Raw genomic sequence first — 18,501 nt, 5'->3', positions numbered from 1 at the left:
TATTTTTTATTTTTATGAAACACTTTGTGACATTTGCTTTTAATAAGTGCTATATAAATAAAATAAACTAAACGCTCTAATTTTTACAGAATTGTTTTAGAGTTAAACAATGTAAATACATAGAGTTGTTACCACTCACATAGTCAGATGCTTACAGTTTATACATTTTACTAGTTGTGGGTTGGAACTCCTTTAATTTCACATAAATGATGCTCAACAGGGAAAAAATTGCTTAGGGGCACAATACATGTCATAATTCACAACCACAACTGTGGCACTACATCTTGGAAATGTAGACAAACACACCCGTTGCATGCTTTCTGGTGTGTGAGCTGGCAACAGGAAATTCACAGTATTATATTTCAGTTCATATAAATCAATCTGGGGAGCTGTTGGGAATTATAGCATGACTGACTGAGTAATAAATAAGAAAAACTCAATATCTTCAAACAAGTTGACACATTAAGCTGAAATATAATTTCATAACTTCTCCAACATCTTTCCAATTTATTGTTGCTATGTTTCTTAGAAGGCAAATGAGACTCCTCTGTGATCAAACATGTCCTAACACAGAAGGCTTAAAAGACATTTTAAGTACAGTTCCATCTCACACAAGCCTATAATAGTCAGATAACATTTGGGGAGGCAGAAAAGCACATAGGACAGAAGAAGATACTCAACTTGTCTGCATCAAAGATCACCACAACAAAGACAGATAAGATTTTCAGATTCAGAAATACTTTAATAATTCTCAGGAGGAAATTCTTTTGTAACAACACTTCAGTATAAAGTAAAAATAGCAAAAGAAGTAAAAATACACACAATATACTCTCATCAGCCAATCACATGGCAGCAGTCATGTAGACATGCTGAAGACGACTTGCTGAAGTTCAAACTGAGCATCAGAATGAAGATGAAAGGAGATTTAAGGGACTTTGTACGTGGCATGGTTGTTGGTCTGAGTACTTCAGAAACTGCTGATCTACTGGTTTTTTCACACACAACCATCTCTAGGATTACAGAGAATGGTCTGAAGAAGAGAAAATATACAGTGAGCAGCAGTTGTTTTGACCAAAAGGTACTGATGTCAGCAGTCAGAAGAAAATGGGCAGACTGGATGGAGAAGATAAGCAACAGGAGGTATATAAGATAAGCACTGGCTCCAACCAAGATCTGCAGAACAGCATCTCTGAACACACAACATGCCAAACCTTGAAGCAGATGGGCTACAGCAGCAGAAGACCACACCGGGTGTCACTCCTGTCAGTCTAATGGAATCCACAGCCACCAGAAGTCCAGTAGAGCAGCTTGGGGATGTGGTGGAACGGGAAATTCTCATCATGGATGCAACCGACAAACCTGCAGCAACTGTAGGCCTTTGAGCAAGGTTCTTAGCCCCGACAACTAATCCTCGGGCACCGAAACATGGCAGCCCAACGCTCTCTAGTACATTTAGAGATGGGTTAAATGTAGAGCCGAATTTCCCAATCAGGGAGAAAAAAAAAGAGAACTTATGAATGACTAGCTAAAACAATCAACGGCAGACTGACTAATGCAACACAGCTAGCACAATGAACTGGCAAAAGAAAATCTGGGGCATAAATACTGAGGGATATTTCAAATTAGAAGCAGTTTTGCAATTAGAAACCAGAAAACAAGTGAGTAGGAACTAATTTAACCCATAAGAGCCCGGCGTGACATATGTGTCACATTCAGTTTCTGAGACATTTTCCTTTAATTTATGGTATAAACTTTGCTCAAAATCCTGTTGAACACAATCTGATACTTGTCTTCTGTCCCCTAATAGATACCCAGAAGCAGAAACCCATATTATAATCTTTTTAATATATCACATGGTAATAAATGGTAGATACAAAAAACTAGAATTAAACTAAAACCCAGTGGATCAGTTTATTGAGTCTGTTGCTAACTCTCGCTTTAACATAGAGAAGCACAGAGGACAGCTCTGGCCACCACAGACTCATAAAATATCATGAGCCTGGCATAGAGTTAGTGGGGGTGTATTAACCCTTTTCTTTATCTGGGAGTGTTTGCACAAAACACATAATTTATTAAATATTAAATATTCCACATGATTTTCAGAGGCTGTGACGCACTGCTGCATGGAGCATCGTCTCCTAAACAGATGTCAGTGGGATCGCCTCGCTCAAAAACACCCAGGATCTAAAAGGAGCTGTCGCTGAGTATCAGTTGAAGATGTCATTTTACAACTTCACAAATTTCAGGCAACACTGACAGCATGCCAGCCCCCTCAGAGTCTGGCAGAGCAGGGCTACTTATTGCAGAAGAACGCCAAAGATTAAAAAGGCTTTCCAAGAAAACGGATAGACGTCTCAGATTTACTGAAACAGTGGCAAACTTGTGACTTCAAAATGTTTTATCTGAAGCTCGGAAACTGGCAACTCCTCGGCATAAACATTTTTAATTATTCAACTTTGAATTTGGTGTCTAATCTAATTTTGTGGAAAAATAATCTTCACTGAGAAGCAGAGCGTGCATCAGCCAAATCCATCCAGTCTGAAACAGGCACTTTGCTGATGCAGTAAGGAGAGCGTGTGCAGCTGCAGCTGTATGAACGTGTGGGTGGCGTGTTCAGTACATCTGCATGTGTGTACTCGAGTGCTTCTATGTGTGAGGGAGGTTACACAAAGACCTCTCTCATTCACAAACTGAGCCATGTGGGAACGGGTTGGTCCCTTTAAGAGGCATGTGTTAGAGTTTTTCTACGAAGGCTGCTGAGAAAGAAGAGAGCTGGTACATTATTCACAAGTGGGGACACAAACACACACACAGGCACACAAATACTAAATAACTGAAGGACATGTAGCTACAGGAGTTCGACAATCGGGAATGAGCTGTGCGACAGAGAAGGGCGCTAATACACACTTTGACAAGCAAAAATGATCGTCCCAACATCAGCAGAACATAAAACAAGACATGGCCTATACATCCACTTGCGATACACGCAAACACACACGTACACGCATATGCAGGCAGCAGAGTGGAGAAACCCTCAGCATTCTGTTATTCGGTGTGCATAATTTATAGCAGCCCCAGATCTCTCTGCTAATGACAGCACACAGGGGCATCTGCAGCACAGCAGCAACAGCAAACTGGCATTGCTGCATGTGTGTGTGTGTGTGTGTGTGTGTGTGTGTGTGTGTGTGTGTGTGCAAAGGGATAATGCTCTGTTAAGACAAGGACAGTGAGGGAGACAGGAGAGGAAACAGCAAAGAAAGCGACACACACAGAGTATCTGAAATAGACACAGATAACGCAACAAAGAGGCGAAAAGGATGAGACAGACAAGTGAGAGGCCACACACTCTGAAACACACACACATATACAGAGTCGTGTTAAGTCAAAGACTCGACCAGTGGGTCTTACAGGATGCACATTCTCATATAGGGATGTCACCATTACTTAATCATGGTATTGAACACTAATCGTAAGGATCCCTCAGAATTGTCTCTTTTCATAAAGGATAATGTCTGAACCACATCAGTAGATCAGCAGAACTTCTGCACGAAACGAAAACAAAGTTCCACAAGATCCGTGTTGCAGCTTGCGTTGCTTTGCTTTCGTTCTGGGTGAGTTGCAGAAGAGGCGGGCCTCCTTTGGACAGTACAGCAGAAGAAGAGTTATTCCTTCCAAACAAACCTTTTTTGGGAGGAGGACCGTGGTGTCATTGTGGAGGATGGCTCGGAAGCCTTTAATGCATGAAATAAAAAAGTTGCAGAGAAAGGAGGAAATACATGAAAATGTTTCACTGCTTGCTGGATAACCACCAGCTTTTATGCTAAAGGTAAATGTTCCGTAGTTTACTTAAATTACGTTAATGTTTATTTAACATAACACTGAAATTAAATATAATTGTGTCATTTGGAATTTTGTAATTATGTATGACTCAGGTTGGGTTTACAGCAACGTCACGCATTCAGCAGCGTTCACTAAACATTACATCATAGGGATGAAAAAAAATTCCATACGTCTTTTTATTTTTATCGAATAGTTTTGCTGTTGAAACATAACTCACTCAGCATGAAGCCAATCCGCTTTTGTCAGTGTGAAATGGTCTGTGGAAGAAACCCTATGTTGTTTTAGATACGTAGTCTTCCAGTATTATTTATGTGTCAAACAGCAGCTATTCGGCTGAAGGACGGCTGAAGTCAAAGCTAGCTAGATGTTTTTTCCTGTGTTTTAAAATTCTCTATTTATTTATTATATTTTTATAATATGAGTTACAGAAAGAAGCTTGAAAAAGGTTCTAGTACGGGTCCAGTAGCCTTTTTCAACCGTGTTCTCCGAGAGAACTCCCAAGGTAATGTAGGGATATGTAGGATTTGTTTTTATTCTTTACAGAGTTGAGGGGATTTAGTTGGAATGAGAAGTCTATATAATTTTGTTACGTTTGCATCAAAAGATATCATGTCAAGATATCAAGGTTCATGTGATTTTACACATTTATAGTGATGTGAAATTAATTAACGCATAACAATCATGATAATCATAAAATCATGATTATTTCTTTTATAATAATCATACCAAGAAAATCTATAATCCCTAGTTGAAGCAGCGTTTTTACTAAACTATCACCAGTTAAAAAAGACCTGAATCCAGGAAAGGAAAGCTGTACTGATAGTTTAAATTCACTGGGACACACACACCGGGAATGGTTTTAAGACTTGATCAAGGATGTGGCCTTGGATTTGTTTCTTGTTGCAAGGATTGTTTTGACATGCCGCCCCAGAGCAAAGAGCTCCTAATTCTAGGATTTGGAGATCAATGTCACAGCGGTTCTGCCCTCCAGCTGCTGTACACACCGATGTGAACCTGAGCTGTGAGACAGCAGCAGAAAATAATTTAGTCTGCCATTCTATAAGGTGCTGTTGTGAAATATCCAAGCAAAGACTTAAATGCAGATAAAAAGGAATCACATATGCTGTCTAATATACACAGATACTGCACATATTTATGCATGCAATCCTTTTTAACAACAAATAATTATTATGGGGGCCCTGATATATGTCAAAGACTCTGTGCATGTGATGAATGAATAGCTCAATATTTGAGGAAGCATTCACTGTCTTTCCAAGAGCAAGACCAGAAAATCGATACAAATGTCATGCTTGTGAGTTAAGGCCAAAGGGCTGTATCACGAGAGGAGATTAATAGTAATCTATGTGGAGGCTAAAGCAAGAGTTTCCAACGTCATGAAGATTGCTATGGTACACTGTAGCCTGCTCCTGAGGAGGTTATGTTTGAGTTTTGGATTAAAACGGCTGTAAAAATCACTATCAAGTCATTTGCTGTGAGCGATGTAGGTTACATACAAGATGCTGCAGAAAAATCTGTGAAGTCACGGAAGTAGAAATGTTATGTGTCATGTTTCACAGAAAATCTTCTTACATTTAACTGGTGATTTAGATCAAACCTGAGTGTTTCCATGTCAATTTTACAATGCATTTAACCCCTTAAAGGTACCATGTTTTAGACTTGCTGACATCCAGTGGTAAAAATGGACATAGAAATTACTTCAAATGCCAAGTAAAGTTGTGCACGGAAGGTGGCCATCAGTGGTCAAACTTCTTCCAGACATAAACATGTTTTCATCTGTGAGTGGATCCAGTGGCCAGAAATAACTGCACTACAGATAACTACTTTAACATTGTGTACATGTGTTCCATTTTCTTTGGTCCTTTTAAGGAATTACTGATCCCAAACAGTGCCCTAGCATTTATCAAAAAAAGCCAGTTTGGTAGTTTTAAAGCTCAGAAGATTCTCACTTCACAAACTCAGCTGTTTGTCCATTCAGAGATACAGTAACAAAAAAATGGTGGCACAAATATGGCAGCTGCCATGTATGTGGACCACGACAAGACACAACAGTTATTTTAGTAACGTGATTAGATACCAATTTAATATGTTTTTTAAAGATGTTTTAAATTTTTCTGTCATTGACCTTTGTTATATGTTGCACCTTTAATGCCTGATTTTATTTACAATGATATGAAAACAAAATGAATACAGGAAAAAAATAAGGAAAAAGTTAATAAAAGAATAATTTATTATAACATTTAAATAATAATAATAATAATAATAATAAATTAATAAACTAAATAATACAGAAATAATAGTAAATAAAAACAAGTAAATAAATTAATAAATAAAAAAAAAAATACTGGAAGCGATGTCACAAATTTGTGCCATCAAGGGGTTAAGTTCTCTTTAAATGCATTACGTAAAAGCCAGGGTTATCTGAAAAAGCTAGTAACAAACATTGTGTCTGTTATTTTTCTTGGGTTTCAGGTTTGGTTGAGGCACCTAAAGCAAAGAAAACCTGGCTGCGCTGAGCTTGAACTAAACTGACTGAACCACCATCCTTGTCCCAGTATATATGCACAGAAGAAAGTGCAAGTTATTTACCAGTGTCAGACACCACGATGCTGTAGACCAGGGCTGCTTAATGTGGTCCTACTAGGACCCCAATCCAGCAGGTTTTCAATGTATTGCCCTCGTAGCAACAAATTCAGTAGTCCTGTTTTAGACTGTGTGAGCTCAGCGGGTAGAGTGGTCGTCCTGTAGCCCAAGGGTTGCCGGTCCGATCCTGGCCCGTCAAGCTCATGTCCAGGTGTCCCTGAGCAAGACACCGAACCCCTAATTGGTCGTGGTTGAGCACCATGCATGGCAGCTTCCACCATCAGTGTGTGAATGTGTGTGTGAATGGGTGAATGTGATGTATATGTCAAGTGCTTTGGATTAAAGCGCTATATAAGTACAGACCATTTACCATTTTACCAAATTCACTGCAGACAAGGCAACTTTAAAGACCCACTCAGTAACTACGACCTTAACTTTGCATTCCAGACTCATTTGATGGCACAGTGACATGTGTTATGTTCATTTCTGAAGCCGTCGCTTCACATCGGCGTCCCACAGCTGAGAAACCACTCTATGCACCTTTTGCACCTTTTCCATCCCGGACGGTGAGTGGCGTTGCAGCTGTGTTTCGCTTTGCGCACGTCACACGCTAGCAAGCAGATGTAAACAAACCAGCCGTTTTGAACATGCACGGTGGCTGATTCACCAAAGAAACGTTAGAAGACATTACTGAAGAAAGAGAGGAAACAAAAGAGCGACGTTGTCCTCTACGGAGACAGTGCAAGAGATAAGACCAGAGTCAACATAAAACAGTTTTTACTGTCTGGAGAAAGTTCACAGTACAAGTAGGATGTAAGATAGATGCCGAATTAGCCGTCGACCATTAAGAAAATGGCAAAAGTTAAGTAGTGCATCTAGCGCCTGTCCCACTAAAACTGGTTGTTAATTAGTTTGACTTTGTTCTTACGTGTACTCAGTTGGGCTAATGATCACTCTTCCTGCTCCAGTGTAAAAATCAAATCAACATTTATTTTCCATGACAGTCCATTCCTTTTGTTTCCATTAAGCCACATTATTATCTAAAAAAAACTTCAACCTCTCACTGAGCACAAGTAGAAAAACTGTTTGTTTCTCCTAATTACCAACACCTGAGTCACAGCATGATTGACCTTAAATAACCCAGGTTATCATACGCCACAGGCAGAACACATAAACTAAACACCACCCCCTAGAGGTTTGGGGGGAAACTTATAATGAAAAAATGGCTCCTACAGCATCTTTAATTTAGCTGACAGGTGATTTTATCAGATGATGCATCACACAACTGTGAGCTGAAATTTTGTCTTAATGAACTGTTTTAAAATCACAATTTCTGAAGTTCTTATCTGTCTAAACAAAGACACAGAAGCTATGTGACTAAAAGCAGCTTTATTTGGAATATGGTTGTATTTTTACTAGGGCTATCAAAAATATTGCTATGACTGCGGTGACTAGATTATGTATTTAATTGCGTTAATATTTTTAATGCAATTAACGCATGTGTGGCATGACAAGCCCCATACATCTGTCATCTGTCATTTCTTGAGAAGGAGGAAACTAGCGGTTCATGGTTCACACCAGCACATATTCACCCCGGTTTTTGGCAGGACCTTCTTTAACACAGTAGCTGGCTGGTGGTAGACAGGGTTTATACTTCAGCTATGCAGGTGGGTCCAGAAAAGTTCTGGATGGGGGGCCAGGCAGGAGCACTGACCAAGAAAAGAGGGGCACAAATGAGACATTTTTTAGGTATATATTTTATGAAATGTTGAACTTATTATTACAGTTAAAGTGATCATCTAATGTAAATACGTGAAGAAAAGCTAGGAAAACAAACAGCCAATGATATATTTTATCAACAGGTGTTTACTTTGGGTGATGCTGACTGACACTCACACTTTAATAATAAAAGGAGAAATGTGTTTTTATCCAGATCATCAGTTTTATCAGAGTTTTTAATCAATGTTGGCTGTTTAACTTAAGTCACATCAGCTGGTTTTATGACAGATATTGTTACCATGGAGAAGGTTGGTGAGCTGATAATATATGAATTCTGCATTATGATCTACAACATGGTTGAGATGATGCAGAACAACAATATAGATGTACATTACATGATGCATTTAATTCCCTTGGACTTCTGAAGGTCAGTTAAATATTTGTAGCATCGGCTCTTTATGTTGATACAACACAGTAAAAACTGGCAAATTTTTAGGCATAGTATTTTTTTTTTTACAAAAAATGGAACTTTGTAGTATGTGCAGACTGCTTCGGTCTAGCTAGTTATATACAGTCAAGTAGTTTCTAGTCCTTATCTTCAGGAAGATGTAGTAAGACATCCAAGTAGTTCATTATGCTTCTTCAGAAGCTACTCCCAATCCCGAGCTCTGACCTCTAAACTTAACTCTAGCCACTTAAACTTGATGTGGATGGAGTCGGATCTTGCAAAGTTGGAAGATCCAAATGCAGAATGCATCCACTCAAACTTGATTCATGCAGGAGTTTGATCACCACCAACATTATCTGTATGTGTTAAGTTGGTTTTAAAAGCTACAGTTTAGTACAATTTTGGTTGGATTATAAATCTACGTGCATTTTCAAAGTCTGCCATCAACCTAAATATAATAAAGTAGCAGCCTTCCCAAGCAGGACAGCTGTGAGCCAAGTGAAAACTGCTTTTGAAAGGGTTAAAGTACCCTCGCTCTGATGATCATGGACATTCATTGTACTGTGCATACAGAGATTTCCTTATATTCTTTTAAAGATGTCAGATGCTGGAATCTACATAATATTTTACACAACTGTTTATGGACACAGGCTTGTAAGAGAATCTGCCCTTCCAGGAATCCTCCATATATATTAGCAAGTTGTCACACTCAAAAGTATCTGTATTATTTATATACTGTTATCAATTTATGTAATATTAAACTTTATTTTATTTTATTTCAGGGTTTTTCATTTAGTTATTCTTGTACAATTGTAAATACTGTACATTTTAAGTACAATATTTTCACTTTGTAAAATATTATTTTCTGTAGATATTCTACTTTTACTTTAGTTTCTTCTGTTTAAGATTATTATTATTATTATTATTATTATTATTATCATTCAATTCAATTCTTTATTTCAGACTCACAATTTGGTCCATATAAAAACAAACAACAAAACAAAACACAAAGAAAAAGAGAAAATACAGAGAGACTGCAGAACTTTGTCTATAGTCTATACAAGCACTTTCTCCAATGCCTCCAGAGTCCAGAGTTATATTGTACACTGCTCTTCTTAGGCATTGTTAAAACCATAACAATATCATTTTTAGAATCCTCCAGTCTCATAATGAATTTATACACAAAATTTCTAAGAGCAGCATTTAAAGTGGGCACAGCATTCTACACAAACAGCTGGCTGGCACTCGTCCATCGAGAAACCTTCAGTAAAATTCTAAAAGCATCAATAAATGCAATTTGCAGCTTATTAAATTTAGCTTTACTATAGTTGCACCACAAGTGCGCATTATTATTATTATTATTATTTTTTTTATTATCATTATTATTACGATTATTATTATTACTACTACTACCTAAAATCTCTTTTATTTTCAAATAAAAGTTGCTCTGCATTTCTTAGTTGTACAGTTTTACTTGTTTATTATTTTCTTCATAGTTGCTGGAAGAAACTGCTTTAACACGTCTCACTTCTGAGTCACAATAAAAATTCTTATTTTATGTCTTTTTGTTTATACATAAGTACATTATCATGACTCTATAACAGCTTTTCTTTAAACCACATGGATGTCTGTAATGTTACTAAACTACATGCATTAAAACACAGGGAACCACAGTATTTTACAATTATAGCAGGTGAAGCTAAATTATCCCTGAACCAAGTGTTCTCACCTCTGATGGAGGAAAATAAAAAAGGGTCCTCACTGTTATTGAAAGTTAATGCAGCATCTCTTTGTAGTTTCAAAGCGAAAGCTCTCCCCCTCTCTTTCCCCTCCCTCTTGCTCCTCCACGCTGTGGCTGATGGACAGAAGGGCAGGCATAAGCTGAACCACACACTCCAGCTCCAGTCAGCTACAGCAGGAAGGAGGAAGGAGGGAGGAGGGAGAAGATGAAGCCTGAGGTATGCAGCGTTAGATACAGCATCAGTGACGGGAGTATGTTTTGGCATCAGATAAAGCTATTTTAGGAAGAAGCTGTCAATGCATCTAAAAAGACACGCCAGCAGCGATGATCAGAGAAGACCTACATTACGCTGCAGACTGCTCAGGATGTCACACTGGATTGGTTTTGCACTTTTTAGCAGCAGTAAGAGCAGTCCACACACTTATTTACAGAAAAAGAAAGGCAGAGATTAGTGAAAGGAAGAAATTAAATTAGATGTATGCAGTAAAGGCTTCTAATCATCTTCTTAACATCTGCAGCTTTGATGAACCTTTGTGCTCCATTCTTACTCTTCTACAGTACTTCAACTCACGCTCAGATAAGCGTTGGGACGGTGTGTAAATGTAATTGAAAAAGAAATCATTAAAGATGTTACACAGGCAACACATCAAACATGGAAACGTAGACGTTCTTTTTTTTGTTTCAAATATTTGTTCATTTTGAATTTGCTCTTTACCACTATTCACCCCTGTGTTGCATCACCTCATCTTTAGCAAGACTCTGTTGAAAACAAGTGCTGTAGTTTTCAAAGTGAAATATTTTCTTACTCTCGCTTTAAAAATGTATTGAAGATGCTAAACAGTTGACATCTAGACTGCTCTACTTTGCTCTGAAGATCATGGCCATTCATAGTACCCTGCATACAGAGATTTCTTTGAATTTTTTTTTTAAAGATATCAGATAATCCAATCTACATAAATTTTACAGACCTTTTTTTGGCTCATAAGATAACGTCCACTTCCAGGAATCATTTTACTCAGAAATATTACAAACAGCAAACCTGACCAGAACTGGTCACAATACAGATTTTTTTTTACTTTTCTTATATTTGGTATTACTGCAATGACATAAAACTGAAAAACTGAAATAAAATAATATTGAGTTTTTGTAAAAAAAAAAAAAAGTACAGTTATAGAAATAGTATTAACTTGCTTGTGAGAAAGAACAACTAAATTACAACCTTAATCCAGCTTTTATACAAAACTACTGAAATAAAAATCCATTTTCAGTGACTGAGAGTATGAGCACATTACTGAATGAGCAACTGAAGTAAATTTATCTTAAATGAAACTGTTTCACAGCATCTTTACATCCACGTCTCCAGGCTGACTGCTGGCTAGAAGCCCACTGCTCAGTCGTAGCTCATTCACCGGCTACTTCACCGCACTGCATCCACCCGATGAGAAGTGTCAACGCAGCCAGAGAGTGAGCTACAGCTGAGGAACAGTCCTAGCCAATAAGTAGATGTAGAGATTCTGCAGAGCGGTATTATTTTGTGGTAGTTAATTACTAAAGGTGTTTGTGTTTGAGATCGATTAAACAGATGTGAAATTGTACTGCAGAAAGATTTTATTCTGTAGCATGTACGAATGCCACTGATCCTAGAAAACACACAGAAATGATGAAAGAAGCAACAAATACTGACGTGATGACGCTGTGAACATTTAGATTCTAGTTCTCAGTGAATCAGGATAGTAATGACAGTCATAACCCTTTAAACAATGCTAGATCGCAGGCGCCTCCTACGCTTATACTAGCAACAATTTCTTAGGAACGGTAGTGTGTAACTGTGGGGTAAATTGTGATGGAAAGGTGATCTATGGAGGTTTTAAAACATTTATATCCTATCCAGGGGGTTTATAATCCAGCCACAAAATGTAGCTTTATTCTGAGACTCTATTTGGTAAATCCACAGTGAGTGATCCATGATAACACCATTATTTATCACATCATTTGTAGTATAAAAAACTACTATAAAAACTATTATCTTGCTAAGAGACCTCTATTTTGAACATGAAATTGTGATGAAGCCACTTCCTGTCAATCTTTCACCAATCAGAGAGCTTAAATTGATATTAATGTCCAATCAGGAGCAGCCAAAGATCAACAAGTGAGCAGAAAGTTCTATGTGTGTCTAAAAAGAAGAATAATGCTCCTCTATGGCTGGAATGAAGCCAAAAAGATGTTTTTTATGTACGGTGGCACCAAAAATGAGCTGAGTTGGAGTTGGTTTTGTGAGGATAGCAGGTAAATAGCAGCATTAACAACTATAAAAAAAAAAAAAATAATAATAATAATAATAATAATAATAGTAATAAAGTGAATAGTAATAGAAAAAGTGTGAATATGTAAATAGTTCCTGTTGTGTGTTTGTTTTAATGTCAATATTTTTTTCTCCTGAAAGCCAAGACTTGAGAGAATGATGTGCAGATGAGAAAAGGCTTGGTCACTGTTGATCTGTGTGTCTTTTCTGCAAAGTACTGTTACTAGTAAATTGTGTTTTGTTGTTTTGGTTGGCCTTTATGGTGCTAAATCTATTCATACATTCCTTTTCCATTATTTTTGCCTCATAATCTGACAACTGAGGCTTTCCTGAAAAAGTAATATCTGTTTAATGGCTGTGATTAAAAGGATTGATGTTCTACATGTATTTTACGTAAAAAAAAAAAAAAACAGGCAGACCAAGAGTAGCTAAAAATGGTTTGGAGTGTTAGGGGTTAGTGTCTAATTAGGTTACATTTCTCTGCATCTCTTGTATGTACTCACATTGTGGGAAACATCATTTAAAATTATCTGATGCAGCATAAAAAAAACCAGATGTTCCATTACCAGCACTGCATACAGTTATTTTCTCTAAAGCTTGAATAGTGATGGAAACATGACAATATATGTGTAATTCAGCTCATTAATGAGCGTCTCATTTCCTGACCTTAAGTCTGTTTCAAAAATATGTTTGGACTGATGGCAACAGCGCTGTCATAAATTAATGACTTGATAATTTTAGCATTTCCTGGAGGTAAAAATAGAGTGTCACATTGTCATCTCAAACACTAGATGAACCCTTTGTTAAGACATCTGAGTGAGCTCCGTAGAGGAAACACTATTTATAGACAGCGCTGGTTTGTACAGCAGCTGAATGTGAAGAACAAGGGTTCAATTTTCATCATCACACAGAGTGAAATGTTTTCATCCTCGCAGTTGCATGAGAAAAAAAACACCTTGCAGTGTTTAAACACTGCTTCTCCTGATGAAATATGTGACTCTTCTGCTGTACAGGGGAAAGCTGGTACTCCCTGTGTGCTCATGTCTCCACTCTGGAGCTGTAAAACAGTAAAAGGGTGCTACATGTTGCAGTTAGTGCACACTGTTTAAAAAAATACACATTTTTATGGAATAATGTTGAAAGATTCAAACACCTTTATAAATGGCAGTTTAAATATACTGTACAATATGTATAATTCACACTATGTTGGGATTAGTCATGTTATTTGGGCTAATTAGCTGGGAACACCTCTGAGGGGAAAAAAAACTCCTTTTTATCCTCCCAATATGGAAGAAAAAAAGTAAGGTAGAAAACAAAACGCATGTTGATCTAAGTAACCTGGTCAAACAGACTATTAAACGCCTGCACACCAACTCCAAGTTTTACTTTGGATTGTTTCGGTTTCTTGATCAAAAACTAAAGCACAATTTTCAATGATGGTGGCAGAAACAGGTCAGAGTTTACATATCTGGAGTTATCACAACCCACACGTTCTGTCACTGCAGTTAAAACTGGCGCAATCAATACTTTGCTGCAATTTCTTAAATAAAGCTGCAGCCCACCTGACATCTAACACAAAGCTGAAGGCAGCAAAACAAAAGTTTGGAAAGGAGGTTAGTGTTTCTGTCCTTGATTGCAGTCACATGCTAGTCCTAACTCTTTTGCTTTCACACACTCAAACACACACACACAGGCGTGCATGCACACTGGAGCTGCTTCAGACTCCACATGTAGGCTACTTCATGATGATGCAGATCTTGCTAGAATCCTAGTTACACAAGTTTTCCCATACACACAGATTGTCACTTTGGGAAGAGCCTGCTGTTTGCTGCTTCACCTCCAGTTTACCTCGGCTTTAACAGGCACATCTGATGTGCTCACACTTCTCGTTTTAATGTGGGGGACCGGGTTATGGGAAGTTTTAAGTGTCACTGGACTCTGTTGCATGCATTTATGTATCTAAACTGATTCACGATAGACTAAACACATGCATGTGCATTCAGAGAGTGCTGGATGTTTCTTTACATCACCATGGCAGCTCCAGTGGCCCTTACAGTGCGTTATGAGTGTATGGCAGGTACAAGGAGAAGCATTAAACTTACCGCAGTCCTCGCAGAGCACTCTCTCCACATCCTTCTTTAGCTCAGGCTCGCTTGCGTCCACAGGCGCGTACGATGCTTTAAATACTAGGGGTTCGGCGGTCGGGTCCATGAAAAAGATATATCTGTGGTCCTTCTCCACCGTGGTGCAAGGGGCCTCGGAACTGAAGTCCCCGACGGTCACGAGCTGCTCCCTCTCGAGGCCGCCGCTGTTGACGGGCCACACGTCCAGCACTTTGACATTCACACTGTAGGGCTCCCGGGAGGAGATGTTCTCCGGGGAGGAGCGCACCTCGCCCTCGATGACCACGGCTGATCTGTACGCCTGGTCCTGGAGGGAGTTAAGACTCGGGGCGTAACAGGCGAAGGAGACCCCGATGACCAGCATGGAGAAATGCACTGGATCAAGCCTCATGCCGTCAGCCTGTGCTGTGCTGCAGTGCTGCTGGGCGGCGGAGCGAGCTGGAAGAGAGAGACGGCGGCGAACGGGCTCCGGCAGAGCAGGCAGGGCAGAGCGGCAGACGTTGTGGAAGTGTCCATGCCATCTGTGTCTGCCGCTGCTTTCCCCATACGGCTGCTGGCGTCGGATGGGGGGGACGCACCAGCCTAGGAACCGGAAACGGCCCGTTTCTGCATGCTTAAAAATGTGATTGCTGCATTCTCCTTCACCGACCACCCTCCCCCTCTTATCTCCTCTTTTCCTGAAAGGCAAAATAAGACTCGTAAATTAGCTTCCTCTCGAATCCAGGAGCTGAAACCCCTCTCTCTCTCTTTCTCTCTCTTCAGCTAATAGGCTAGCATCGCATGGGTGGGCGCATTGCCTCTATGGAAGGAAAAAGGCGGCTTGCGCGCACAGTGGAATCACAAGAAATGATACGCACTCCACGCACACGCACCTAAAATCGGGTCCTTTATTCAGCTTTTTCCGATCGCCGAGAGTCCCACTCTTTCGGTGAGCAAAAACAAAAACAAAAAAGGAGAAAACAAAAAACAGGGAGAGACAAAAAAGGACAGGATGAGATAGCAGCGGTTATCCAGTGAGGCGTTGCAACAGTAGCGCGCACCCTCCAGCCGCGTCCCCTGCGCCCCTCATCAAACGCGAGCGGCTTACGTGAGCAAACATCACCTGCCCGGTCACTGGCGTCGGTTTGCCACGTCCTGCGCAAACACCCTAATGACCCGGGCAGCCACCGGCCCACCGCCACGGACCCAACCGGCATGCGATCATGCCGGTCGACTGTGTAGAAAAGCTCTGCGGGTGGGTGCGAGAGAAATCGCGCACGCAGTGTACAGATACACAACACACAGAGTGCGTCTGCAGCCAAGCCCTGCACGGCGCCCACTGTGGATCTCCAGTGCAAGAGGTGCAAGAGAGGCTACAGGAGGCTACTACACACTGCGGATAGTTGCTGCGATGACTAACGCTGCGAAATTCTCTCAATGGATTCTTCAACGTGGCGATGCTAGCGGCGAGTTTCGACTCCCAGCTTTAAATACCACGGACAAATACAGTTAAACACACCCCAAACCTTATGTTCTCCACACCAACACGGGAGTCACTGCAGTTTACTCCTATTGCCTTGGGATACTGCGCTACATCAGGACTCCACAGCAACACGTGGTAGCAACAGCGGCCACAAACTACTGCTATTAAAGGGGAAAAAATATGTCTCTAATCCTTTTTAGTGGCAAAAAAATAACATTTTTTTCTCTGAGTATAGGTCCACTAATTAAATTAAACAACTGCATCAGTGATTTTAAGTTTGCTTAAACGATAACTCCTAATTGTGCTCCACTTAGGAAGCTTGAAACTTTCCATCTTGAAGAACAAAATGAAATAAGATAAAAATGAGAACATGGGGACATAATTTTGTTATTTCTTTTGTATTTATCTTTTCAGGTTAAAAAGGGATGAGACATTTATCAGGATATATCATGGCTCCATCCCATTTTCTCCATCAGAAGGGTCACACTCTAAATTAAATAGCTTGTCAAGTTGACATAAATCACTTTCACCCATAAACTAAATCCTTTGATCAAATGTTTTGATTTAGTGAGAATGAATGGATTTTCTTGACTGAATTAAATGTAAATATGCTGGGTCTACTTAATGTATTTGGGTTAAGTTAATTACTCTGGTTCAGTTTAACTTTGTGAGGGTAAATATATTAACTAGGATCTGATCCGTATGAGATACTTTATTTGAAATAGCACAATTAAATGAATAAATGGTGCTAATCCCCCCACCAAAAAAGACAAAGTTAAGTGTATTCAAATATGCAATTTAATCATAAAATGCAGAAGATTATGCCCTACGCTGGATTCAAACTCATGTTTCCAGATGCCTCAATAATTATATTTTATTATATCAATTCCACACAAAAAATTAAACCAGTCTATAACCACAAAAACAAAATTCAGTGTCACACAATACTTTTGCTTCCCAAAGGATTTACCAAAATTTTACTATAAAATGATACTATAGATTTGTTTTGTCTTTTCCTTGTCATTTCATAGAATTTTCAGGTGCTGCAACTACCAGAATAATACAGTTTTCTTACTTTTTACTTTTACAATTTAAAGTTTTATTCTAACAAATCCAGTCTGCTTTGTGTTTTTCTTTTCCAATCTTGACACTTGGGGGTAAAATGCATTTCTGATGAATAAACTTGACTTTGTATTGCTGGATCAGCACAATTAATTTGTATAATTGTACCCAGTAACAATAATACATCAAGCTGACCCAGCATATTTACACTTTGTTCAGTTGATAAAATTCTCTCTCACTAAATTAAAAGAAGGCAATCATTTCCATAATTTTAATATGTTCACCTAACAAATTTTTATTTTAAACAGTTCAACTACAAAAATAGTTTTATTTAATAGAAGCTACATGGTTGACTAATAATATTATTATAGCTGCACCCAGTTTGCTTTTTTAGATGGGAGACTGGTCTCTATCCATGGTGCTGAAGGGCTTGACAAGTTTGATGCTTGGCCAAAACACACTCCACATCAAATGGACTTAAGGATAGAATCACTTAAATGAATGTCTTTTCACAGAATTCATTTTTATCAATTATTTTAACTAAAGGTGAGATGAGGAAACCTTGTTTAACAGGAAAGTAAAACATAAATGTTGATGACGTGGATCTGGAACCAGTTTCTTATCAGTTCCCAGAGTCAGAACCAGACATGGAGAAGCTGCATTCAGCTTCTATGCTCCACATGTCTGGAACAAACTCCCAGAAAGCCTCAGATCAGCTGAAACACTCAGTTTATTTAGATCCAGGTTAAAGACCCACCTGTTCTCTGCTGCATTTCAATAGTTTTTATTTAAAATGTCCTGCTCTGCATCTGTTTCTTTTAAGCTGGAATTTTTAAATTTGATCATGTTTAATAATGTCTTTCCAAACACTGGAACTTTCTTTTTTATTTGAGCTTTTTCTTTCTGTTTTTATTTAATTAATTATATTTCTTTCAATCTTTTTTAATGCACTTGTTAGTGCTTTCTGCACCCTGCTGTAATGTTTCATGTTTTATGTAAAGCTCTTTGAATTGTCTTGTATATAAAATGTGCTATACAAATAAATTGGCCTTGCCTTTGACCCTCATTATGTCCGCAAATATTAACAATTATATTTGCTCAGTTAAATAGTTATTGTTCCTGGTATTACTTTTAGCACAGGGGTCATCACAGAAGTCCACTGCCCAGTGGTGCATCCTCTGACCTACAATTCAAAGCTCTGAC

At 38.8% G+C, this 18,501-nt stretch overlaps 1 protein-coding gene across 2 annotated transcripts in view; it reads right to left on the bottom strand.

Moving 5' to 3' along the window:
* Nucleotides 1–16,171, bottom strand: part of nrg2b (neuregulin 2b) — a 74,698-nt gene extending 58,527 nt beyond the window's left edge. Inside the window, exon 1 of one of the 2 annotated variants that reach the window (XM_041991011.1) lies at nt 14,754–16,171. In XM_041991011.1, coding sequence (XP_041846945.1) covers nt 14,754–15,165 — 412 coding nt within the window. In that variant the 5' untranslated portion in view covers nt 15,166–16,171. The remainder of the gene's footprint in view (nt 1–14,753) is intronic. The other variant, XM_041991012.1, reaches the window with a different exon arrangement.
* Between the last annotated feature and the right edge of the window lie 2,330 nt (nt 16,172–18,501).

The sequence above is a fragment of the Melanotaenia boesemani genome, chromosome 7 (genome assembly GCF_017639745.1).
Source record: "Melanotaenia boesemani isolate fMelBoe1 chromosome 7, fMelBoe1.pri, whole genome shotgun sequence".
NCBI lineage: Eukaryota > Metazoa > Chordata > Actinopteri > Atheriniformes > Melanotaeniidae > Melanotaenia > Melanotaenia boesemani.
This window is presented reverse-complemented; position numbering and strand designations above follow the sequence as displayed.